Below are 26,600 nucleotides of genomic sequence, written 5' to 3'. Positions count from 1 at the left end.
GAAAACAATGCTTAGCAATGCAATATCCTCTGAAATTCCTAGTTAAGTGTCTAATTGTCTGTTGGGCACCTCATTTTGGTGGACCCACTGTCCTCGCAATTCCTCATGTTAAAAACTGATCTTGAACATATTCGAATCTGAACCCCTGGTCTTTCCCCGAATACCTTGTCTCCTCCTAGCATGCCTTCATAGCAGAAGCAGGAAGCTGCCCTCACGATTTATCTTCCTCCCCAGTTCCCTTACCCCAGCTCAGTGCCTCACTGGTCTTTCCTCCCCCAAAATTGCTTCCTTTCCACTTCTCTTCTTTATATGACTCCTGTTCTATGGCTCAGTCTTTCATCATTTCGAATGTAGGTTTGGAAATAACTTTCCAAATTATCCTCCCACCTATAATATTCACTACTTCAACTGTATCCTTAACCCAATGAATTATTATCAAACTAAACTGATTGAAGATTTAAGGCTACATTACCTGACTTTAGGTTAGTGGGACCTTTTCTTTGAAGTTAATGAAATAACTTATACTAAACTCATAGGAATATCACTAGTAAAAATAAGAGTTAACATTTATTGAGCATTTACCATGTGTTCCAAATACTATACATTAATTAACCTGTTCAATTCTTGTGAGTTCTAGTTACTTTTCAAAACTCTGTATAAATGATTCACTATTTGAATTATTGGACATTTTAATCCCAATATTTGTCATGGTGTAGACAAACATCAATTTCTAAGCCACTGAAGTTGTTGCAGAGTTATGAGTGGACAATAAGGTGTTGAAATATTTTCATTAGTTATATTTATTCAAACATTAATGAGGTGAAATTGGTGATTGAAGAGTTTCAAATTGCTGTTTTACTACATTTTACCATTTACTCTGAATAGGGTGTTAATTAGTTTACAAACTATTTTTGCTCTCTTGCCAAGCTTTTTATTTTATTTTCTGTTTTATTTTTGTCAAACTTTAATAATACAATGAATGGGGAAATATTACTGTAAACAACAGCATCTACCTAGTATACATACACTTATGTTTATGTTACCTTTGACTATGTTAAAAGTAACACATTTCTCATCCATTTTGTACATAAAATACATAGTGACCACATACTTCTATCCTGAGATAAATGCTCTCAAAATTTTAACATATACATTTTAATATGTGTAAGTAGCATTTCCAGATTTTTGGTGTTGTAGTGTTTGAATAGTTTAAACATTATAAAGAAAACAATTAAAAAGTTATAATCTGAGCACCATAACCTTAAACAAAGTAGATGGTGCCTTTCCTTTTCCAGTCTGTGAAAAACAGTGGCGCTCTCCAGGGCAATGAATTCGTTTCCATGTTTAATGATGCAAAGTGATGAGTAAGACAGATTCTCTGCTGTTGAAAGAAAATGATTTCATAAAGGCAGTCATTACCATCAGTGTGTATGCTGTGGTCATGTCTCTGGTGTCCTAGGACAGCCCTCACATATGTCAGTGTTAGCATCATTCTTTTTAGGGAAAGACTGAGAGTGATAAGACCTATTTAGTTATGATAGTTACATCATCTGCTAATTTTCTTCCCCAGGGGGAAAAAGGGAAGGATAAAAAGATACTTAAAACCCCATTGGTAATTGTGAAAAAATCTCAGCCTTTATTGAGGTCTAGGCATATTTTAGCAATGGTGACAGAGGAGCACAGCTGTTTAGTTTTCCCATCCCGTCTCTAGGTTCAGTCCCCAAGTGACCCAGAACCAGGCCTTTCATGCAGAGCAGTGAGTGGCCACGTGGCCTAAGCTCCCCCTTCTCTGAAAGGACTCAATATTACCATTTGATTTTACCATCAATAATGGTGATAGCCTCATAGATACAAGGATAGGATTGCAAGTAGATGTGCATCAATAACTTTAAACATGTTTATTTTATAAATCTACTGAGGCCTTTTTCTCATTTTTATTAACCCTGAGACTTAACAAAGAAAAATGATCTAATTGTCCCTCTACTCCTGTAAAAGTTTGCACAAAATGATGGAGAATATGCTCAGAATTTTCTGATTATTCTATTCCTTAGGCCATTAACTGAGATGATTTTTGAGACAAATAACTACAACAGTATTGATTAATTCTAATGTGTCCCCAACACATTGGATTTACTTACATAACACAGTGCTGTTCTAAAGAAATTTATAAAACCATTTTTGCAATTTGTACCAAACAACACTGAAATCAAATGAATAATAAAAGAGTTAGTTTTAGTTTACTCTTAAACCACATAAACTTAAAAAATCATAACTAACATAAAAACGAGAAAGCTTTGTTATCAAGAATGTTTTTGTTTGAATATATCATGTATCTAATGTGGTTTTAAGAATCTGAACAACTTTATGTGTTTTCTATTTGTGTAGTTTAAATATTTCAAAGACTATTTTCATACTATTCCATTTTTTAAATTTTCTTCTCCTTTTCACTTTTACATGCTGGTTGACTTCTGATTCTTACAGATAAATAGCAAATCATATTGAAGGAAATGACAGCATAACACAGTATCAATTGATAATTGTGTGAGGATACAGATTGCCTATGGGTTTTAAAACATATTAATCATGAAATCCACCTTATATGTGCATTGTAGTTTTGAAAGAACTTTGCGTGTCTTTGCTATCTGGTAATCACATCAGCCCTGAGCTCTGTGCTGAGCAAGGCTTGCTCTCTCCATTTAATGGATGAGCTGAAAGATGAAGACAAGGGCTGTAAAATCCCCTTGCTTGTAAATCTTATACAACTATAACAGCAAAACAATTTTATAAATAGAATAAAAGCAAAAATATCAATCCAATTCACATTCACATATTAAATGATGATTTCCTGAAATTTATACTTTACATCAACTTCTGTCCACCATAGTGAATAGCCTTTTAAATTTTGGCATCTCAATAGCACTACGTCCTGTAGGGTAACTCAGTCCTAGTACACAACCTTCTTACTTCCCAATCCAAGTAGACCTGTGATAACATATTTTGTCCCAGATGCAGCGGCCCAGTGACAATACCTGACACAAACAGAAGCATGTAGTTAATGATGCTTTCTATATTTGAAGTCCAAAAGTGAAGGAGTAAAAGGGGCAAAGAAAAGCTAATATGTTGACTAAATAATCAAGTCATACATGCCAGTGCAGATTGATTTGATTGATTTTAGTTTCTTTATTTCTAAGGTAAAAGTAAATTAAGTAGGCTCATTCCTGCTGACATTTTTTGAACACATAAGCAGACTAATGTAGCTATATATATAGTGTTATTTCATCCTAATCACAGTAATATATTAATTACTCAATTAGTTAACTAATTAATTCATTCCCTTTTATGTCCATACTCTGTTTCCGTCATCCTTGCTATATATGTAACAACTATACTGCATCTAAGTATTATATATTTTAATTCAATAATTTTATGGTAATCTCTTTCTAGTTTTCTAATTTTTACCTTAAGCATCTTTTAAGTGTCTGTCCACATATGCACAGGCAATTCTAACTGTTGCATGCACGTTGAACATCCACTACATTTTCTAACTGTTGCATGCACGTTGAACATCCACCACATTTTCCTTGCACACTGGTTTGGTTTGGATTTGAGTCCCCGCCCATATCTCATTTCAAATTTTAATCCCCAATGTTGGAGGAGGGGCCTGGTGGGAGGTGATTGGGGTGAATTTCCCTCTTGCTGTTCTTGTGATAGTGAGTGAATTCTCACGACATCTGGTTGTTTAAAATCGTGTAGCCTCTTTCCCCTTGCTTTCTCTACTGCTCCAGTCGTGTAACACGTGCTTCCTTCCTCTTCACTTTCTACCACTAGTGTAAGTTTCCTAAGGCCTCCCCAGTGATCCTTCCTGTACAGCCTGAGGAACTGTAAGCCGATTAAACCTCTTTTCTTTCTAAATTACCCAGTCTCAGGTAGTTCTGTATAGCAATGTGAGAACAGACTAACACACCCACACTTCCACTGCTGTACAACCAATTTTCTACAATTCCTACTGCACAAAGCTACAATAAACATTCTCATACATACCCTTGTGGATTTCAATTATAATTTTTCTACATATATGCATGGGATTGAAATTGCTGGATGGGAGGATGTGTGCATATGTAATTTTACTAAGTAACAAAGGCCATCTCCTCCCAGCCAAAACAGGCTCTAAATACAATCCCCAAAACAGGTGTCAATTCTACTGCTGCCTATCAGGCTGCCTGAGGATTTATAGGAACTCTCACTTCTGAGAAAATTTGGCTTTAACCAGCTTTTTATTTTTTGCCAGAATAAGCATAAAATGGTAGTTCATTGACACTTTAAATTTCATTTTTGAGGTTACAAGTGATTTTGAGCATGTTATATCCTTATTAACTTTTGAACTTTCCTCTTTTATAACTTGCCTATGTATTATTTTCTTAGTGTATTATAAGGTTTATTTGTGTGAAACAGAATATCATTTCTGCATCAGAGTTTGAGATTGCAAATATTTTCAGCTATTTGTGTCACTTATTAGTTATTTTGTTCATATTCTTACTTGAAAGGAAATTGTTAATTTCATCCAACTGAATTAATCAATTTTTGTGTTTTTTTTTTCTTTCAATTATCTTTTGCTAATATGTGGTCAATCCCATGTATTTTTTGGACTAGGAAAAGCAACATTGGCCATTTTGAGCCTCAATCTTGTGGTCATCATAAAGGCTGCAATGACTTGACGATGGAGCCACCTACTTATTCACAATTGCTGCACATAATCTAGTTTTCCAAGAAGGATTTTCAGTATAGTCCTGAATTTTATTTTTTCCTTATAATATTTCCATACCACTGGTATTTTTTTTCTTTACATTGTTTTATGTTAGTGGTCTTTTTAAGACAATAAAATCTAGGGTATATAGATGGTCATAATATACAGGAATTTTCCTGTAATATCTAGATGTAGAATGCTATATGGGCACATCTATTGTGAAGTATATATGCTTAAATATGCATATAAACACATATATAGATACATATATTTATAATAGCACCTTACTATATTGTGGTAACACCTTGATTTAGGCTTACATTAGTTACTTCATTGCGAGTTCTTTTCGATAATACATACAATACCTTCCTATTACTATTTAAGTTTGTAATCACTTTTACTTCCCCTAAGTGACATTAATTTCAAACTCAACATTTAAAGCTATATCGACTTTTGCTTTCAATATTTAGCAGTGCTAAAAAGTTATTGTTTTCATTGTCTGTGTCATATAAAATGTTACTCTACTTTTAATATCTCAAAATGAATTAGATACTGTGCTGATTGTATCTCTGATATGAACTATAAATATTCATTCATAATTATTTTTATTTAGTATTTGTTCCTTTATGGTTAAACTTCTTAAACCATTATTTGAAGAAGATTCAATAGATTGGAAATGATCAGCTGTAAGTAAATAGCTTCCTTTGTCTACAGGATTCAACTTTGCAGTATTTTCACATGTTGGAGAGCTACAAAAAAGCATAAATTAATTTTCCCATAAATCTTACTGAGAGTTCAATTCTTGCCTTAAGAAGCCTTTGTGGGATGGAACAATATTCACTTTGCTTGGATGGCTGAAGAGATAGGTATTTCATACCTTCTCCAAGATGACAAATTGCTGACAAACTTGGATCTCGTGTGAATCAGCGTTGTTCAAAAGGAAATATTTCTCATAGCTCTACTAGATTTTGGAATAATTTAGTTCCCTAAATAACATTGTTATTGTTAGATGAAGCTTTGCTTCAAGATAATTACCTACTCTCTGCAATGAGCATTATCATGTAGATATTATATAACATTTTCATTGTCTCAGAGGTTTTCTCTTAAAAATATAATGCTATTTATATCATATCATGCCTAACTTCAAGGTCTGTTTGATATTTATAATCATGGAATTGATTTTCAAAGCTATACAGGGTAGACAAGCTGGCGATGACTTTGTTGAGTCTTCCATTCTTGATGCCGTACAGAGAGTTGACAGTGCAATTAACTCCACACGAAGACATTTATTTTCACAGTAAGAATTTATTTTATATAGATTGAAAACTTGTTTTCATTTATGTTCTACTTGGTTTTTATCATCTCCATAAGTCACATTGTAGTGCATAAGATTTCAGAAGAGTGCTTTCTTTAGTCCTTGTGTATGCGTCACCATCTGGGCTAGCCATCATTATCAGTTCACCCTAAAAAAGGGGAAACTTCTTCCCCATAGAATCTAAATGGCATTAATTTATGCCAAAGGTCCATGCTATGCAGGTTGACAATAGACAGTAGGTAATGGGCTCTGTTACCTCAGCATCTACCAAACAGTGTCAGATGCAGTGCTCCTGCAATGTGTGAATTGAGAATGATTATTAAGTTGAACACACCTCGGTATAAACTGGGAGCCTATGACAAACATTATGTTTAGGATATTTGGCATTTTACATTATTTTAATTTGAATTGGGATGTTTGTGGACTAGTGAAAACTTCCAATCCCATTAACTTCTCTGTGTTTGTGACATCAGGATGTATTAACAAAAAAAAAAAAAAAAAAAAGATTGTTGGTTTTATCATAATGGAATGAAGTATATATTCAGTATTTGCAGTTAGTGGTCAAAAAGGGACATCATAATATCCCAAGCTGAGTCTCATCTGGCTTCCTGCATATCCATAAACAGAATGGCTTTGCGGTCACGGGCGTGTGTTCTAGAGCCACGCAGCCGATTTAGATTCTCTCCTTGATTGCTCACTTCATTACTTTCTGTCTGGGTGACCTTGGGCAAGTAACTTAACATCTTTGTACCTCAGGCTTCTTGCCTGTAAAATTGGGATAACAGTAGGATCTACCTAATGGATGTGTTTGCTAGGAAGAAAAAATGAGATAATATGTAAAAAGTGCTTCAGCAGTGCCTGGAGAATAGAAAGTGCTTAACCAAAGTGAGCTACTAGCATAATTATTATTATTCTGTGACCTCAAGTTATTAAGATTCAAGACATAGAGGATGAGGTGTACCTCAGTTGACCAAAGTCTCTAAAACAGTTTGCTTCACATTCTCAGTGCTTTTAAATTTCTTTTTAACATATTTGGTTCAGTTTTACAAATGTGCATAGACTGCTATTGTGTGCTGATCAGTGGGCTTGGTATTTGTGATACAAGATAAATAATAGGTCAGCATCTCATCAGTAACCTAGTTCTTTCTTTAGCAGAGGAGACAATATGTCAGCAATTCAAGTACATCTTACTGAGTATATAAGAGACATGTTTAAAGATACAGGAGTAATAGAGAAGATGGAGTGATAGCTTGTCAGAGCTCTCAGGGAAACCCTACAGGGAGAGTGAGGCCTGAGCAGGATTCTAAAGGCAAGCGGGAATTTCTAGGAGATTACACTCAGGAAAAGAGAAGACACAAAATGCCAAGTCCTGCAGACCGAGGGTATTGCATAGTACTTCAGAAGGTTTACTGAGCCCCCTAGAATCCATTCATCGACTGACCCCTCCAGTTTAGAACCCCACCATGGATGTTGTTTACTGCATAAAACTATTGTTTAAATCATCCATTCATTAAAAACATGTATTTTTGAGTTCAGCACTGGGACTAACATTTGGAATCAAGTTGTTAGCAAAATAGGAAAAGAGCCCACAGCTCCTCTGTAGAGCTTCTATGGTAGTGGTGGAGCTTTCATTCTCCTCGAACGTTTGGGAAATGCCTTTTTAAACACAGTATTTGCAAGTTTCATGGATTCTGCAGTCTTGCCTTGTAAAGAATCACGTGTTTTGTCATTTGCAGAAAACTTCACACCTCCAGTGACCTGCTGGTTCAGTTTCATTACCCACGTGACCCACTGATTGTGGAAACAGCAAGAGCAGGGGAGATTTTTGAGCACACGCTGCAGCTGATACAGGAACGTGCGAAGCAGGGGCTCACTGTGGACTTAGAAGGCAAAGGTCAGCCGCAAAGCCATTCTGTTCTCAGCCTACTGCCCACAGAAAAACTGACTACCACCTTAACAATGGACACTGAACTTTTAATCCCCAGAATATCTTGGGATTTAGAAATTAATTTACTTATTACTTTTACCAAATAAATACAGATGTTTCTCATAGGAACTGTAATTCCAAAGTAAGGGTGATAAATATATATTCAAACTTGTCTCAGCTTTTGACAGTTATATGTATAGAGAACAAATTTAGGAAACTTATATTAAGTGAACTTGAGTTTCAAATGAAAAAGATATTACTGTGTCTTACAGAGAAATGCTTTATTACCAGGGGAATATTCTTCTACTTTATCTTGTAATCACCTGAATCATTCAGTGAATTTACTTGAAATTTCTTCTACCACTTATAATATTTATAATCCCTCCCCAATTCTTTTGATTTTTGTTGTTGTTGTTGTTTTGCTTTTTGGTATATCCAAGTTCTTGTGTATTTCTTTTTAAAACCAGACATCTACTTAGTAAATGTCAAATGAGATGATATAGAAAGCTTTCAGATTTTCTAAGTTGTTCTCTTTCAAATGAAATAAATGAAGATTCTTTGCTATATACTATTTGTGCTGTGAAAACAGCATCAACTTCTATCGGCTTACCCTTTCTTTAGTCTCCTTCAGCAAATCAACCGAGACATGGTGCAGAAGGCCTATCTGTGAGCTTGCTTCAGTCCTTAGAGCTCTGTACAATTTATCTAATGGGCATATGACTGTCCCTGGTCACCCAGTATGATGGGTTTTCAAAGCTTCCTTAGCCAAAATATCCAGATTCCCAAGATTAAGATATCTCAGGATCCAGCCAGGAACTGGCTAACACGGATAAAGTGCAAATGGTCCCATTATTGCTTGCCAGTTTCTGGGGATTAAATAGGGATGGTAACTTTTAGTACGACTTAGTGAACAGTCTTTGTAGCATTGGAAGAATGCTGGAATTTTAAGCCCTCTTAAAAGGTGGAGCCCCAAGCATGTCTCTTATTATTTTGCCTGTTTGCCAGGGAATGACAGCTTATAGTAGTTCAGAAAGTTGCTGCTTAATCCCTCCTTGTCAAGTATCATGTGGGTTAATATTCACATGATCCATAGTGACATTTCTTTGATCTTGTTCTCTAGAAGCACAAAACTTGAGAGAAAAAATTCTGAAATGAAACAAACAAAAATCAACAAAACAATTCTGGGATGTGGATGAACAAATCCTTGCCAACATCGTTCCTGTAAAGGCACAGAGTAGAAGTTAGTAGCTGGCTGGCACCTGTTCTCTTTCCATTTTGCTTCTTCTAGCAGCTAGCCATTGTTTACAGGATGAACAGCACAAAAATAATCCAGGGATCTTCTGGAAACATCTTTTAGTGTTATAGAATGAATCTCCCTTTTGTTGTGACCTAACGAAATGTTGTTAGAAGTAAGAAGGGCCTCTGTCCACCCCGGGCGGGCGGGGTGTTCCCGCAGCACCTGGAGTTCCAAATTACCCGCGCCCTCCTAGGCCCGCCCTTCTCATGGCCTTTGCCACTTGTCTTTCAGAATTCCGGTACAATGACTTGGTGTCCCCGCGCTCTCTCGGCCTCATCGCCAGTTTATCTGGATGCACAGCTCGCAGGCCTCTGCCAAACTGCTCCCACCCATGTTTCCACCGAAAGTACCGCGCCCACGACGGCACGTGCAACAACCTGCAGCAGCCCACGTGGGGCGCTGCGCTGACCGCCTTCTCGCGCCTGCTGCAACCCGCCTACCAGGACGGCATCCGCTCGCCCCGCGGGCTCGGCCTTCCCGTGGGCTCCCGCCAGCCCCTCCCGCCGCCCCGGCTGGTCGCCACAGTGTGGGCGCGCGCAGCGGCCGTCACCCCTGACCACAGCTACACACGTATGCTTATGCACTGGGGCTGGTTTCTAGAGCACGACTTGGATCACACAGTGCCCGCGCTGAGCACAGCCCGCTTTTTGGATGGGCTGCCTTGCAGCTCCGTCTGCACCAACGACCCTCCGTGCTTCCCCATGAACACCCGGCAAGCCAACCCCCGGGGCACCCACGCGCCCTGCATGCTCTTCGCGCGCTCCAGCCCCGCGTGTGCCAGTGGCCGACCCTCCGCGAAGGTGGGTTCAGTCTATGCACGAGAGCAGATCAACCAGCAAACAGCCTACATCGATGGCTCCAACGTTTACGGGAGCTCGGAGCGGGAATCCCAGGCTCTCAGAAACCCTACGGTGCCTCGGGGACTCCTGAGGACAGGCTTGCCTTGGCCTCCTTCGGGAAAGCACTTATTGCCCTTTTCTACAGACCCACCCACTGGGTGCGAGCGACAGGAGCAGGACAGCCCCTGTTTCCTGGCCGGGGACCACCGGGCCAACGAGCATCTGGCTCTGACAGCCATGCACACCCTGTGGTTCCGGGAACACAACAGGGTGGCCACGGAGCTGTCCGCCCTAAACCCCCACTGGGACGGAGACACGGTTTACCAGGAAGCCAGGAAGATCGTAGGTGCGGAGCTGCAGCACATCACCTACAGCCACTGGCTGCCTAAGGTCCTGGGGGACCCTGGCACTAAGATGCTGAGGGATTACCGGGGCTACAACCCCAACGTGAATGCGGGCATCATTAACTCTTTTGCTACTGCAGCCTTTCGATTTGGCCACATATTAATCAATCCTATTCTTTACCGACTGAATAACACCTTAGGTGAAATTTCCGAAGGCCACCTTCCATTCAATAAAGCGCTCTTTTCACCATCCAGAATAATTAAGGAAGGTGGGATAGACCCGGTCCTCCGGGGGCTGTTTGGCGTGGCTGCTAAATGGCGGGCACCCTCCTACCTTCTTAGTCTTGAGCTGACCCAGAGGCTCTTCTCCGCGGCTTATTCTGCAGCAGTGGACTCGGCTGCCACCATCATTCAAAGGGGTAGAGACCACGGGATCCCACCATATGTTGATTTCAGAGTTTTCTGTAATTTGACTTCAGTTAAGAACTTTGAGGATCTTCAAAACGAAATTAAAGATTCAGAGATTAGACAAAAACTGAGAAAGTAAGTATGCAAATGTTGCTTGGATTTAAACATTTCTTAGGAGAGGTAAAAGTGTTAAAGGTCATTTTGTGTGGCTGGAATTTGGTTCCCTGGGGGTGTTGCAGAGCTTTTAGTACTTGTTGTTGTTGGAGACGTTTAATATTAAAGGAAGGATTCACTAGAAACTGAAATCCCCCTTTCTGTTCCTTTTTCTATCCACCTCCATGGAAATGCAAATATTGCTACCTCCTATTAACTTGCATTTCAGTTAGGAGAGGAGAGGCAAGCATATCTAGCCCATTTATGTTCTGTGGTAATCCAAGCAAGCCCCTTTTGTTGATATGAGGCCATACATTCTGATATAAATTCATAAAATAAACTGGCCCATCACACAGGCCTTCTTAGGGAGAGAAAAGTAGTGACAATAAAAACAAATTATTTTTTGTGATAGTTCTAATTTCATGGTCGGAATTTAAGTTGGAGCTTTTTCACTGCATCCTTAATGTCTTTCATTAAAGTATTACTGTTACTTTTTCTATATACGGGATTTGAAGTTCCATTAAAACTACAAGTATACATTTCCAGGAATGAGATTCAGCTGTTTCTCATACTCACCAACCTTCCTCCTTTAAAATTTTTTTTTTAAAGTTTCATAAAGAACTTTTGTCTGCATTAGGTTAAATATAGGAGACTAATATTTATTAATATTTTAAGGTTTTTTTGTGTGAAATCTTTCAAAGAAGTTTAAAATGATAAGTTCTGTAGCCAATTGCCAAGATTAGGCCTTTCTTTGCAAAACCAAGGCTATAAATACTTCTATGCCAATAGAATTTGTCACATATGTGGAATATCAAACTGTGAAAATGTGTAATGTATTTAAAAGAACTCAAAGTACCCTGCAGATTGAATTTGCACATTTCTTTTGGAAAGGACATTGATTTGGATTCACGAAGACCTGGTTTAAATCTCTGTTCTACCACCCAATAGTACCGAGAGCCTGTGAAAAGTAAACAGTTTTCAATCTCAGGATACCTATAAAATGAGAAAGTAGCACTTTCTTCTCATAATTGTTTAAAGATTAAATTACATAAAATGCATCAGATACTTGGCCCCATTCCTCCTGCATTATAGGCAATCAATAAATGTTAGCTGTAGATGTTTTATTATAACATGATAATTTCAGTTGTCAGGGGCATTATGATATTGCACATCTGCTCAGATCCAGCCCTGTTGTAGGCATGGGAGCCAAGATGACTGAAACAGCATCCACACAGGGAAAGCCTGACGGCATGTGGGGGGAACCAGGGAGCTGCCGTGATCAGTACGGAAAGGGCTTGGTAGAAGTCACGATTAAATGTTGTGAGCACACAGCTGTGAGAAATGGAAGGCTCACAGCAAGCCACTGGTAAGAGATGCCATTTGATCTGGTCTTAGAAGTTTCAGTGTAAGAGGCTAGATGATGGGGAACAGCAGGTGGCATCTGGGGTGAGGGACTGGAAGCAGGAAGGCGTGAGGTTGAGTGTCAGGAGGAGAGAACAAAAAGGTAATAGGGGACAGGTTTTAAAGAGGCTGTGCACCATGCAAGGGAATCTGATCTTCACTCCGTATTTAACTCTAAAGCAGGAAAGTGACCTGAAGAGAGACTCTTCCCTGACACAGTAACTGGCAGACTTCTGGAAGGTGTATTGTAAGGAGGAGAGGCTAGCATAGCAGCCAGGAATCCCACAGCTACTAGAGTCGTCCAGGAGAAGCTCAAAGATGGCACAGATAGGCTTGTGGCCATGTATGCAATCCTATCAGAATTTTAACTGTTTCCTGTGGGTAGATTATCTGGATTGGAAAAGCTAGGAGTATGATGTTTTGTGCAATTTGAGTCCCACTTCTCAATTGGCAGCTAACTTGTAAATTCACCACAAATTAGAATACCCGGAATGTTTCTTCTTACAAATTTCCTGTCCCAAATTCCTCCTAAATCATGTGGTTCTAGTGTTAGCTGTATTAGCCTCCACTGCCAGCCACTGTCCATCCTTGCAGTGGCTGATGTGAAGTATGAGTGCCCTTTCAGACGGACAGCAGCTGGGGAGACTGCATTGAGCATTCACTCAGTGGCATTTCTATGTGTTCCTTTCATGCATATGGGATATTAGTCCCAAGAGTCTATGCAGCCTAAACGTTGAGTCGTTATCCTTGCCTGGGAGAATGCTTGAACTAGTGGAACTCCTGGTGCTTGGCATCAGCAGGAGGAGGAGAGCATTGCTGACTGGCATGGGTGGGTTGCCAGAAGTCAGCAGAAGCCAGATGCTTTTTGCTTAGACCGTTACAGATGCCTGACTTTCCTCTTTCATTCATGGCAAATTTGTAAAATATGAAACATACACTGATTCAACTATGAGTGCAAGATAAATAAATTGGAATGTTTTTTACAGTGTTAGTCCTCAAATCTGTAGATTGCAATTTCTCAGGAGTGCTGAAGATAACATAGCTTTAAGTAGTTTAATTTACATAGTATTTCTTTACCCTATTATTTCTTTTCCTTTTTGTATCAATTTACAAGTGTGGTTTTAGGACTTTGTTTTTAAATCACTTCAGTCCACTGGGTGGGGGCCCTTGTCTCTGCCTCTAAGATGTGCCTTGAGCCCTGCATCTTCACGTGGCCCAGTGGAGGGAAGACAAAACGAGCAAATGTGATGTGAAGCCTCTTTTCTAATTCATTAATAACGTTCATGAGGGCTCCACCCTCATGACCTGATCTCCTAAGGCCCCACTTGTCAATACCATTACATCGGAGATGAAGCTTCCACATTTGAATCTGGGGGAGACACATTTAGATCATAGCAGTGCGGAAACCCAATCTCAAAGCAGATGGCAGCTGTCTCTGAAAGACTTGACTGTGAGTGCCAAGAAGGACATTTGAGTTACATGAGAAGTAGGGTCAAGACTGGCACCAGGGCCCCTGTGATACGTGTGAGACATGAAACGCCATGGGTCTTGCTGCACCAAGGAGTCTAATCCTAGAATTAGCATCAGAATCATCTCACCTCCATAACATTAAGACGCACCAGGGAAACTGACACTTTTTTCTAAGTGGAATTGTACATGGAACACTGCCCTCTAGAGGAGAGGACAGCAGAGGAGTTCCGGGTGAGGCGGGCGGGGGCTGGGTGGGGTTCCTTAGCATCTACTCCTCTGAGTTCACTGCTCTGAGATCCACAGAGCACAGCATTTGCCAGTAGGATTTGGGATATGTACAAGCATCCTGCCTCCTTCAGTACCAAGAGCTCAGGAAATCTTTTTTTCATTTTGTTTTCTTGGTCGAAAGTGTTTTATTTTTTAAAGAGCTTGTTTTATTCCAGGATCATATGAAAATGGACTATTTTCTTTTTATAAGAGTATTCTTACTCTCAAGAATCACACTGTTTCTTTTTATTCTTCCTAAAACATGTAATGAGCAGAAGGTGAAGATCAGTTATCCACTGAATTGTGAATGTAAGTTCCCAGAGAGGCCATTTTTAAAGCTATTTTTTAATCTTCTTTTGAAAACATAATACTGTATGTGATTTTTTGTGGATACGGTTACTTTTGGTTTTGAGTAAGTATAACTTTATTTGTCATTCATAATCACAAAAATGTGTAACTGCCTCAGCTTTTTTTTTTTTTTTTTTTTTTTTTTGAGATGGAGTCTTGCTCTGTCACCTAGGCAGGAGTGCAGTGGTGCGATCTCGGTTTGCTGCAACCTCCACCTCCAAGATTCAAGTGATTCTCATGCCTCAGCCTCCCGAGTAGCTGGGATTACAGACGCGTGCCACCAGGCCTGATTAATTTTGTATATTTAGTAGAGACTGGGTCTCGCCATGTTAGCCAGGTCAGTCTCGAACTCATGACCACGTGATCCACTCGCGTCAGCCTCCCAAAGTACTGGGATTACAGATGTGAGCTACCATGCCCAGCACTGCCTCAGCTCTTTAAAAAAATAGATCATATTTCACCAATTAAGTAACTTATATTCTGTATATGTACCTATGTTATGATAGCTTCACTTGATAATATTAAAAATAAACAGACAAATTAACAAACAAAATTTTAATTTCTTCCCTCTTTCTACTCCTGGGTTTCAGGAAGTCAAACCGCATGATTCCTTCCCAAAAACTTGCATTGTCTGTCTTTGTCCTCCTGTGCTAGGAAAGGTTGCCCCTTTCCCGTGGGCTTGACTTTTCCTTCTTCTGCATGTTCAGCTGTCATTCCTCTGCTAAATATTTATCAACTTTTACATTCATGCCAGCCTTAAAAGGCTTTGCATCGGCACTACCCCCTCACCTTTCCTGAGTATTTAGTAGGCCCAGGAGCAACTTTAATTGCTGTAAAACAGTGATTGTTGACCATTTCACATAAGACCATCTCATAAATCTAGTAGAATCTATGAAACTTCTTTAGCAGGAAGATACAGCAAAGATAGAAAAATAGACCCCACATTCTGTGTGTATTTTCAGAGGACTCACAGATTCCTGGATGCCCCCTATTCCTTCACTGATATAGTGTCCCTTCCTTGCTGGCATCTCAGACATAGGAAAAGGGTGCTTCTCTCCCATATGCCTTCAAATGGCTGCTCCCTCGGCCAAAAAGCAGCTCCCAGATTTGCGATTACCATGCACTCTTAGTCAAGGACCAGACCTTTTCTCCTATCCCTTTTGGAGGCAGTGACTTTGTTCTTTACGTCACAGGAGGGTCCTGAGCTGCTTAAACCTCTGGAGGACCAGCGTCTTGTCTTCATCTCTAGTCTCAACTTCTTTCTGTTCAGCGTTTTCTTCCTTTCTCCCTCAGCTCTCCTATCTCCCAATTTATGCATATGATGCACTGATGATGGCTCTCTCCTACTCACAGGTTTATAGTCTTTTATGATATAGCTAGCACAGAGTCTTAAGTATCACATTTTTTTCTAAACAATACTTTTATAAGGATATTATATTATACAATTATACCAATTCTTGTTGTTTGACTCTAAATGCCAGTTTTAGAGCCTTGCCATCCCTGGTCATTTTCATTGCACAGTATTTCTGCTTTTCTAGAGAACATATTAATTGAATGACAAGTTCCAAGAGTATGTACTCCTTGGTAGCAGATACATTGTCTAATTTATCTTTGAATCCCTGGAGCTCAACCCAAGTACTAGCACAAAGCAGTTACTCTCTAGATATTTCATTAGGGAAAGTGGGACTTGCTTGGGTGAGATTCATTTTAATTTTCCAAGGACCTTTGATTGGAAAATTATTCTTTGCTTGAACACCTTTGACAAGAGAAATGTTCTTAGGTGAAAACTAGATTTTTACACTTATTCTTACCAATTTATTTTTTCATCAACTATTAATTGGCATCAATGAACTATGATGTATTATCATCTTTTATACAAAAGAATGAGAAGTTACAACAGAGAACATCACATGTTTAATTCTTACATGACCTTAACCCCAATTTCAAAAAGTTAAAAATGCACACACTTAACCAATCAAAACTCATTCTGTCAACACTATAGCCCTACAACACAGAAGACACACATGCCTGAGCAAATAAAAAGTGACAAGAGGCCAATTAAAAATAAGATTGTCAGTCAGTTATCCCCAAAGGTCCATTTCTTAGAAGACATGCAGTTCTGTTTGTCTAGCAAAAACAGAATGCAAAATAATTTAAAGCCTTAAAATATGACATTAATTTAACATCAGTTGTGTAGACGGTGGTGAGTCTTAGTAATTGTGTTTTAGAAGTTATAAATATATACAGGTTGAGCACCACTAATTCAAAAATTCAAAATTCCTCAAATGCTCAAATATCAAAAAGCAAAAATGTTTGAGTACTGTCATGATGCCACAAGTGGAAAATTCCATCCCGAACTCATATGACCAGTTTCAGTTAAAAGAGGTGCACAAAAGCATCCCTAAGGGAAAAAAGACTTTCACAACCCCCTTCAGCTGCAATATATCTTTTAAGGTGTATGTGAAACATAAATGAATTTGGTGTTTAGAGTTGGATTCCATTCCCATGATATCTCATTATGTATGTGCAAATATTCCCAAATCCAAAAAGATTCCAAATCTGAAACATTGCTGATCCCAAGCTGGATAAGGGATACTCACAATCTGTATATAACTTCTTCACTTTGAGAATCTACTTTTTATTCCTGCCTTTGAAAATTGTGTAGTACTATGATAGATTATTTTACAATTATAAAAATTCAACTGAAGAAATCTTTACCATTATGTTACCAAAATTTAACACTTACAGAAATGAAGATATTCAGTTGTTCCTCATTATATATTGTATGAAATCATAGCAAATACTTTATAGAAAACTTTATGCTTTATTTCACTTCTAAATTCTATTTTACCAACAGAGTATACATCTGAATGCAATTTAATGCATTTTGTCTTTAAATCACCAAAATCTGTCTAAACTAAACTAAAATTTTCAATTAACATCATGTATCAAAAGTGGCATGTGGTACAATGCACATATTTTAAGTGTACAATTTGATGCCTTTGAACAATATTCACACCTCTGTAATCATTACCGCAATGAAGACAAAGAGCATTGTCATCATTCCAGAAGCATAGCTCATGGTCTTTGCAGTCTGTCTTCTCACCCAGACCCTTCCCAGCAACCACATATTGGAATTCTCTCACTGTATATTCATTTTGTCTCTTCTAGAACTTTACATAAGTTGAATCATACCGTATGTATTGTTTTAAGATTATTTTGTTTGGGATTTTTTGAAGTTCACCCATATTGTGAAGTGCACCTGTAGATCATATATTTTGTTCATTGTGAGTGGTATTGTTTGTATGAATATACAAATATTTGTTTAATCTTCCATTTGAAGTGGCCATTTGTGTTGTTTCCCATTTTTATCGCTTCTGAATAACTCTGCGATGAACGCTCATATGCAAGTCGTTTTGTGGGCCTTTGATTCCATTTCTCTTGAATAAAAAACCTAACAGTATAATTTCTAGGTCACTTAGTAACTCTGTGTTTAACTTTATAAGAAACTGCCAAATTGTTACCCAAAGCGGCTGTAATATTATTCACGCCCACTGGCAGTGTAGAAGACTTTATATTTGCTTAATTTTTTTCTCCTGTCTGTTCTTCTGGTTGGAAATATTCTACTGATTTTTCCTGCTAGTTCACAGACTTTCTACTGTCATCTTCAATCTCCTTTTACATATATCAACTGAAATTTTCATTTTGATTATTGTACTAGTTCTAGAATTTACCTTTTTTATGATTCTTAATTTTCTTTTTATATTTGTTTAAATGTCAATTCAATAAGAGCATACTTTCTTTAATTTGTTAAATACATGTATAATAGTGACTTTAATGTCATTTTCTGATAAATTAAACATGACAGCCATCATTCAGGGGTTCATTACTTTCCTAAGTGTGAATTCCAATTTTGCTTCTTTCTCTGTCTTGTAATTTCTAAGTGCATATCAATGACTGTGATTCTGTCTTGTATTTGCATGGGTTTCATGCTTCATTTGGGTGGAAATGTAGAAACCCCAGGAATGTCTCCTAAGCTTCGCTGATGTGGGATAGCTGAACTTCCAAATGCTGTTGGCCATGCTAATCTTGGCAGGGCTTGGTTTTCAGCTCTGTTGAGTAGAATTTATCCTTATAAGGATAGAAGTTATTCTGTTAAGACTCGGAGACTTGGCAGACTGCTGTCTGACTGCTCTCTGGGTGTTACTAAGGTGTTACAGCCATCACCGTGTTCTGTTTCAACCTTCTGCAGCAGTTGCCCTATGTATACCTCATGCAGTTCCTCTTGCTCAGGTGTCAGCCAGCCATCCCCAGGACTGTGAGGGGCCCCAAGGTAAATGTCTGCCCCCTCCTACTGCAGGCCCGGCCACCTGTTCCCAGCTGCTTCAGCTTTCTGGAACTGGGATGGCAGCCTCTTGAGTGCAGCTGCACCTTGCTGTGCTGGGATTCTAGTGCTCTGTACAGTGTGTGGGAAATTTCTCCCAGACGGAAACTGAGGCCATTGTCATGAGTTGCCCTCTTCTCAGGCTCCTCAGTCTGAGACTGTGATTGTTTATAATGGGAAAACTAGTCTCCTTTCCATCACACCATAGCCAGAAACAAGTTTACATTCATTCTAAATTGTATTTTCCCCCTAAAATTTTAGCTCCTGAGCAATTGTTCAAATGAAAAATTTTTACCGTAATTAACTATGTATTTTAGGCCTCTCCCTACTTAGACCTGAGTGTTCACAGCGGCTCTCTTTACATCCTCCTGCAATGCATTTCTTCCTTTCTATGACACCTAATATTGTTACCCCTGCAGAGCTATTTTTTCATTGGTAATATCACAGAACTTTGCACATATTAATATTAAAATACTTATAGTACATTGCAACTATTTACGTATGCAACCTCCATATTAAAATGTGAACATTCTGGAGGAGTGTGGCTTATCTCCTTAAGTGTCTAACAATGCCTGATTCTTAGTATTTGTTAAACAAGCAGAAGGATTAATGGAGCTCATAAGTTTTGTTGGTTTAGTTTTTTGGTTTTTGAGGCGTTATATTTCCTGTGGCCTTAGATTAGGGATTTGAACTATGTAAATAATTTGCATTTTTAACATATCTAAATAGCAAACCAGAAGTTTAAACAACAGTTCCAAAATCTTTAAAAGTAATAGTATAATTTGGTCGTAATTGTAACATGAATATAAACATTAGAACTGATTCAAAACCGATTTCTAGCTAACAAACTAAAATTGGAATTGTTAGCATGCATGCTTATATTTTATTTCATGAGGACTTGCTGTACAAGAATGACCCCCAGTTGATAACCATTTTTTTTTTTTTTTTTTTTTTTGAGACGGAGTCTGGCTCTGTCTCCCGGGCTGGAGTGCAGTGGCCGGATCTCAGCTCACTGCAAGCTCCGCCTCCCAGGTTTACGCCATTCTCCTGCCTCAGCCTCCGGAGTAGCTGGGACTACAGGCACCCGCCACCTCGCCCGGCTAGTTTTTTGTATTTTTTTAGTAGAGACGGGGTTTCACCGGGTTAGCCAGGATGGTCTCGATCTCCTGACCTCGTGATCCGCCCGTCTCGGCCTCCCAAAGTGCTGGGATTACAGGCTTGAGCCACCGCGCCCGGCCGATAACCATTTTAAGAACAGTAGTAAACTAAAATGTATTCAACTTTTTATGTATCTGCCCAAACCCTTAATAACATATTTTGGTTTTGTATCAGACCTAATATATATAGGTTCATATATGACAATTGTGTGAAGACCACAGTTGAGTGGCTATGGCAGAGAGAGCGATCAAAATATTCAAAAATAAAGTATAGCAAATAAGTTTGCAGGTTTCAAGTGCAAAGTGACTGTTTAGAGGCGAAAAATATGAGTAAGTCCTTTTTTTCCTTCCATGAGGAAAAGCTTGAAAATTGCTTCCAACACCAGATCTTACAGCAGGGCTGATTGGAAAGAATATCTGGACTACAGTGTGAATGGTTTATTTGTTTATTATTATTATTACCATTATTTTTGAGATGGAGTTTCATTCTTTTCGCCTAGGCTGGAATGCAATTGTGCAATCTCGGCTCACCTCAACTTCCGCCTCCCACGTTCAAGCGATTCTCCTGCCTCAGCCTCCTGAGTATCTGGGATTACAGGCGTGCACCACCATGCCAGCTAATTTTTATATTTTTAGTAGAGACGGGGTTTCTCCATGTTAGTCAGGCTGGTCTCAAACTCCCGACCTCAGGTGATCCACCTGCCTCGGCCTCCCAAAGTGCTGGAATTACAGGCCTGAGCCACCACACCTGGCCTGTTTATTTTTTAATCCCAGATTGATATTTCTGTGCAGCCAGGAACTCTCAGGCCACAGTCATTGCTGAGTCATGTGGAGTCACAGGTGCTCTGCACTCCTGTGGGGAAGGCCTCTGGGGACAGTGGGTTTTCCCAGGTCCCTGTGCTGCACTACCCCATCCAGCAGCATACATGGTGCCTGCAGCCAGAGGCTTGCAACCAGGCATCTGGCTTTGGGGTATGGAAAGAGAAAAGACTCAGCTTAGCCATCATCCCAATCACACATCACACACACATGAATCCTGCAGTCAAATTCCCATTTCCTGTCTAGTCCATCCCTTTCTTCTCGCAGGCATAGGTGGTCTGCTGAAGCTGTCTTCCCTGCTGTAGCTGTGTTTATTGCTGATCTATAGAACCCATTTATTTCTCAGCCAATGCAGCTAAGATCCATTAGTGTCAGTACCTGTAGCAAGAGAGACATAGGTAGCCATAAATTAGCTATAGTCTTAGATAATCTTCCCTTAGAAAAACAAGAAAGGAGCAGTGGGGAGCTGTGGGATTGTCCTGTGACAGTCCCATTACTCAGTGGCATTCTGCTGGCAGAGTCGGGGGTGGTGGGCTAACTGACCTGAGAGTAAATTGGAGTTAAGTATGGGTCTCATTAGGCAATAATAGATTTTTTAAAGTTTTGGAAAGCTCTTTTATTCTCTGCCAAAACAAAAGCAAGCAAGCAAGAAGGAACATAGCCATTTATTTTCTGTTTTTCTATATATCTCTTCTCAATGTCATGCTTTCTACTGCTTTTTCAGTTCCTTTGTGACATTTTGTATCCTCTTTGAAACCAAATTATATCATCTTTTAATCTTTCTAGATCCTCTCTTTCACAGTTTCACCCTTTATTTTTCAATTCAATGTATACTTAGAAAATCTTGGTTGTTTCTTTTGTCTCATAATTTGAATTCCCTTTTTTCCAATCTCTTTAACTCAGTAAATCATTTTTAAAAAATATTTTCTTTTACAATGACTTACCTTTCTTCCTGCATTGAATGCACTGATATCTACATTTTACATACATTTATTAAGTCACTGTTATAAAACAGAATTTGAGGGAGAGGCAGCACAGGTGAATTGAACACCATACCTGCATTGATGGTCTCTGGAGGGTGAGTGAGCAGGTGATAGTTCTGAATTTATTGAGCCCCATCCCAGTCCTCTGAGAGTTCTTTTGTTGAGTGTGTTCACCCAGCATCTGGAATAGTGTCTACAAAGTCAAGGAGGCCTGACTCTTATATGCACACACACTTTATGCACACTTGTGACTGCGTGAACACCCTGCAGGCCCTCTCTAGGATCTCGGGAGCGGCCCTTGTGTTTAGGGCTCTGTTGAGTCATCTTCACTTGCTTCCTGTGAACTCTGCCTCTGGGTAGTTTACTCAGCAAATACAGACCCATGATACACCCTTTCCCTTCATTTGAGCAGGTTGTATCTCATGGGGTTGCTGACTGTGCTCATCTTGTGAAATGTGAGGCAGACATGGGATGACCATTGTGCCATATGTCTAGGACAGTCCCTCTCTACACTTGGGGTCTTCAAGGTGAATAGATACACAATCAAGTGCCTTTGTGGGATCCTGGGCAGAGCAGAGACTTCTAGTCCTATGTGGCCATAGGACCAGGGTTATATACCCCAGGGCACTTTTGAGAATAAAAAAAAGGCACTGTGAGTGCTAAAACTTCAGAGTTAGAGTGAACAAGCTTCAGGTCAAGATGCCACTTTAACACAGAGTTTGGCAAACCACAGCCTGCAGGCTGGCTGTTGTTCTTGTGAATAGTTTGTTACATAGCCAGACACATTTACTTAATATTCTCTATGTCCCACTACCTGGTAGAGTTGAATAGTTGCAACAAAGACTGTATGGCTTGAAAAGTCCAAGGATATATTAGTCACCCTTTAAGAGCAGTTTGCCTATGCCTACTGTTGCAGAATCAAAGCACAATTGAAGAAGGATATTCTTTGATGAGTTTTTCCAGTATATCTCAGGACTTGGGAATGATTCTGTTTCTCTTCAGAGTTATAGTTTTCTCATCTCAATATGAGACAGTTGTATCAAAAAAGTCCCCAAATGGAAGCCATATTTTTCTTGTTAACCTCTTAGGCTTTATGGATGGGATAGCTTTAATCTAATAGTAATAATATTTCTTCATATTTGGTCAGCATATGTTGCACAAAAAGGAGTGTTTTGTGACATATATCACCTCTCATTTTGTAAGACAATTTATTACATGAAGTGCTAGTTTTTAAAATAATTATTCGTGCTCCAAAATGAATAGAATAATTTGAGGTGGATCTCTTCTGTATATGCCCTGGGCACATTCACACTTCCCATTAACACTTTCATTATCTCATGGTGTTAACTTTCCCAAGGACATGGAGTTGTCAAGTGGACACTGCGGGTTTTAATCTGAATCTCTATGATTCCAAAGTTGATGCTTTTAGCCACTATATTATTTTCTGTGACTGCTGTAATGAATTACCATAAACTAGATGCCTTAAAAAAGACAGATTTATTGTCTTATAGTTCAGATGTCAGGAGTCAGAAATTGGTCTTGCTGGGCTAAAATCAGGTCTGTGCCCTTTCAGGAGGCTTCATGGGAGGATCTGTTTCCCCATCTTTCCCGCTTCCAGAGGCTGCCCACACTCCTTCGCTGTGGCCCCTTCTTTTCACTCTCCTATTCCTTTTTTCACTTTTAAGAACTCTTGTGATTACACTGGGCCCACCCAGTTAATGCACAATGGTCTTTCCCTCTTGATATTCTTTGGTGAATTACATCTGCACAATCTCTTTTGCCATGTAAGGTGACGTATTCACAGGTTCCAAAGATTAGGCCGTGCACATCTTTGAAGGGTGGTGCACTGCTATTATGCAGCTGCCAATGTTTGTTTTTATTTTCTGTTTTGCTTCAGCTTTAGCACAGAAGGAGACTGTGAGAAACAGCATAATCCAGCACTTAGTAATACAGGCATAAAGGCTCTGATGTCAGACCATAGTGCTATACGTGCTCTCTTCATTTCCTTTTCACTGTGGAGCCTTTTGTACTTCTTCATAGGCTCATACTTCTCATCCCTAAAATGAGGATAATCACTGTATATATCTCATCAGTTTACTGAGAAGATGAAATAATTTAAAGCATGTCAAGCACTTAGCAGAGTGCCTGGATGTTAACTCTATGCGCACATCTGATTGCCATGTGTAAGTGAATCTGCACTGGTCTCCAATTATGGAAATTTAGGAAATTAAAATTCAGGAAAATTAAAAAAAAAAAAAAAACGTTCTTTAAGTAAGGTAGAAACCTGTCTTTCTGTAGGTAGCAATTCTTTCCTTTTCCTTTCAGAGCAGCATGACATTCACATAAAATGTATACTTCAGAATGAAAACACAGGAGACTCGCTTTAAATTAAGTAAAATTCATAGTCAGTGATGTGCAACTCAGGATTTTCTTTTGCTCAGGAAATATATTTTCAAATGGCTGCAAGTGAGAATACTCTCGGCCCGGCGCGGGGGCTCATGCCTCTAATCCCAGCACTTTGGGAGGCGGAGGCGGGTGGATCACGAGGTCAGGAGATCCAGACCATCCTGGCTAACATGGTGAAACCCCGTCTCTAGTAAAAATACAAAAAAATTAGCCGGGCGTGCTGGTGGGTGCCTGTAGTCCCAGTTACTTGGAAGACTGAGACAGGAGAATGGCGTAAACCCGGGAGTTGCAGCTTGCAGTGAGCCGAGTTTGCACCACTACTCTCCAGCCTGGGCTACAGAGGGAGACTCCGTCTCAAAAAAAAAAAAAAAAAAAAAGAGAGAGAGAGAATACTCCCATTTGTATACTCTCTAATATTCTCTTTACATTAAAATTGAGGAAATTTGTTATTAATTTTTATGCCAATCAATCTCTCCTAACCTCCCAATAGAAATGGCACCACTGTTGCTGTTGAAAATCTGTGCTTTGTGCCATTTAGTGAGGTCGACTTGTCACCTCATTAAACAAATAGAGATCCTCAGAGAACCTGAATCCACATCTTCACTTCTTGGCTGGAATTGGGGAAAGCAACCAATGTGCTTTATGTTTTTATGTGAAGAGAGCAATAATTGTTATCATGCAAATTTATAGAATGTACAGAAAATATTTTAAAGCCTTTATAAATTGTAATAAAGATATCTGTGAATTAATATTTGTACTTCTTTCATCCAGAATTAATATGGAGAAGGCAGAGAATTTCGGAAAATGTGCTGAAAATACTACCTTGGTGCTTTTTTGGATTCCTAGTAATTAACTTTGTGATCTTGGGCAAATTGCATGATCTATCTGAGTTTCCACTTCCCTGGGCATATTATTCTTTGGTTGCCACAGGAAACTTAACTGAATGCTTTTAAATGGCTCTAAAATATTCTCCTTTGCAAATACTTATGAGCCTAAGGCAGACAAAAACTAGTTTGAATCAGTTTAGAATGTTTTTAAAGACTGAATTAAGTCAATATTTACTTTCATTTTGCATAATGCCAGATGTTCTATGCAACATTTGGATAGTTTGGCCTGTATCCTAATTTTCTCATTAACAATTAATGTTACTTAATAACATTTTTTAGCTAGAATAGTATTATTTTTTTTGGTTGGGGACATGACTTCTATAGCCAATGAAGTCATTAGTTTATTTTCTACTTTTAGTTACCTGAAAATATTTGAAAATGAATTAAAACATGTAAACATTTGTGCTATATATAATATTAAAAACTCTTCTTTGTTTTTCTTGCCTATTCCATTATGGGGAAATGTGATATAAAAGCTACTTTAAACAGAGAATGATGTGTTTTATAAGGCATTTGACGAATAGCCTCTTTTCACTGGCAGGTTGAGAATTTCTTGGCAAATAATCAATTCGGTAAAATAAGCTTCTTTTTTGCTAAAAAATACATAGAACCATTGAACAAAAAGTAAAACTATAAAGAATGGCTTTAAACATAAACAAGCTCAAAAAAATGGGCAATTCTTATATGTCAGAAAGGACAAGGAAACTTAAAAGCCAGAGAGAAATCAGGAATGAATGCGCTGTCTTGGCCCAGGATTATCAGTCATAGACATTGGTCCTAGTTATCAGAAGTTTAGGTTTTAGTACCCATTCAGGGTAAGGAGATACGGAATCCACCCAGTCAGAGTCCTGAAACAGAGTTCTCTGCAGAAAGCCTGAAATCCTGCCTCATCTCTGCAAGGATAAAGGGAACTAGAAAATCCTTTCCCATCAGGAAAGAGGAAGCAGCAATATGGTTTCTCAAGTAAACATCAAGGACTGAGGCTAAAATAAAACAGGAAAATTTTTGAAATTCTAATGCCAGCCTGTGTTACACGGGAAAAGAATCTGAATTTACTCAAACACCATGGTGCTGGAAAGACAAGAAGATAAATTAACATGAAAAACAGCCCAGGGGCACATGAAACCCCTGAAATCCTGGCACAAGCACATGTGAAATCACTCTCTAGGCATTCTTTTACGACCCAGTGAGTACAGACAATCACGGGAATGACAAACCAAACTCCCAAGAAGTTCTCTCCTCACATATGCAAGTTAAAATTCATTTCAGCAAATGCATGACTGCAAGATAGTCAGCGATGAGAATAAATGAAAAGCAACAAAACAAAACAAAATAAAAATGAAACTTAGGGAGATTAAAACGATAGGAGAGACTTTAAACTATGTGCATTTAACATAACTAAGTAAGATAATGAATAGAAACCATGTCAAAAGAAAAGGTAAAAACACAGG

At 38.9% G+C, this 26,600-nt stretch overlaps 1 protein-coding gene across 1 annotated transcript in view; it reads left to right on the top strand.

Annotated features, from left to right (window-relative positions):
• Positions 1–26,600, top strand: part of PXDNL (peroxidasin like) — a 523,848-nt gene that overhangs the window by 423,045 nt on the left and 74,203 nt on the right. Inside the window, exons 15-17 of the mRNA XM_023184241.2 lie at positions 5,933–6,041; positions 7,796–7,953; positions 9,515–11,009. Of these exons, the coding sequence (XP_023040009.2) occupies positions 5,933–6,041; positions 7,796–7,953; positions 9,515–11,009 (1,762 nt within the window). The remainder of the gene's footprint in view (positions 1–5,932; positions 6,042–7,795; positions 7,954–9,514; positions 11,010–26,600) is intronic.

Source organism: Piliocolobus tephrosceles, chromosome 7 (assembly GCF_002776525.5).
Source record: "Piliocolobus tephrosceles isolate RC106 chromosome 7, ASM277652v3, whole genome shotgun sequence".
Classification (NCBI taxonomy): Eukaryota; Metazoa; Chordata; class Mammalia; order Primates; family Cercopithecidae; genus Piliocolobus; species Piliocolobus tephrosceles.
Note: the sequence above shows the minus strand (reverse complement) of the source record. Positions and strands in the feature narration are given on the sequence as shown.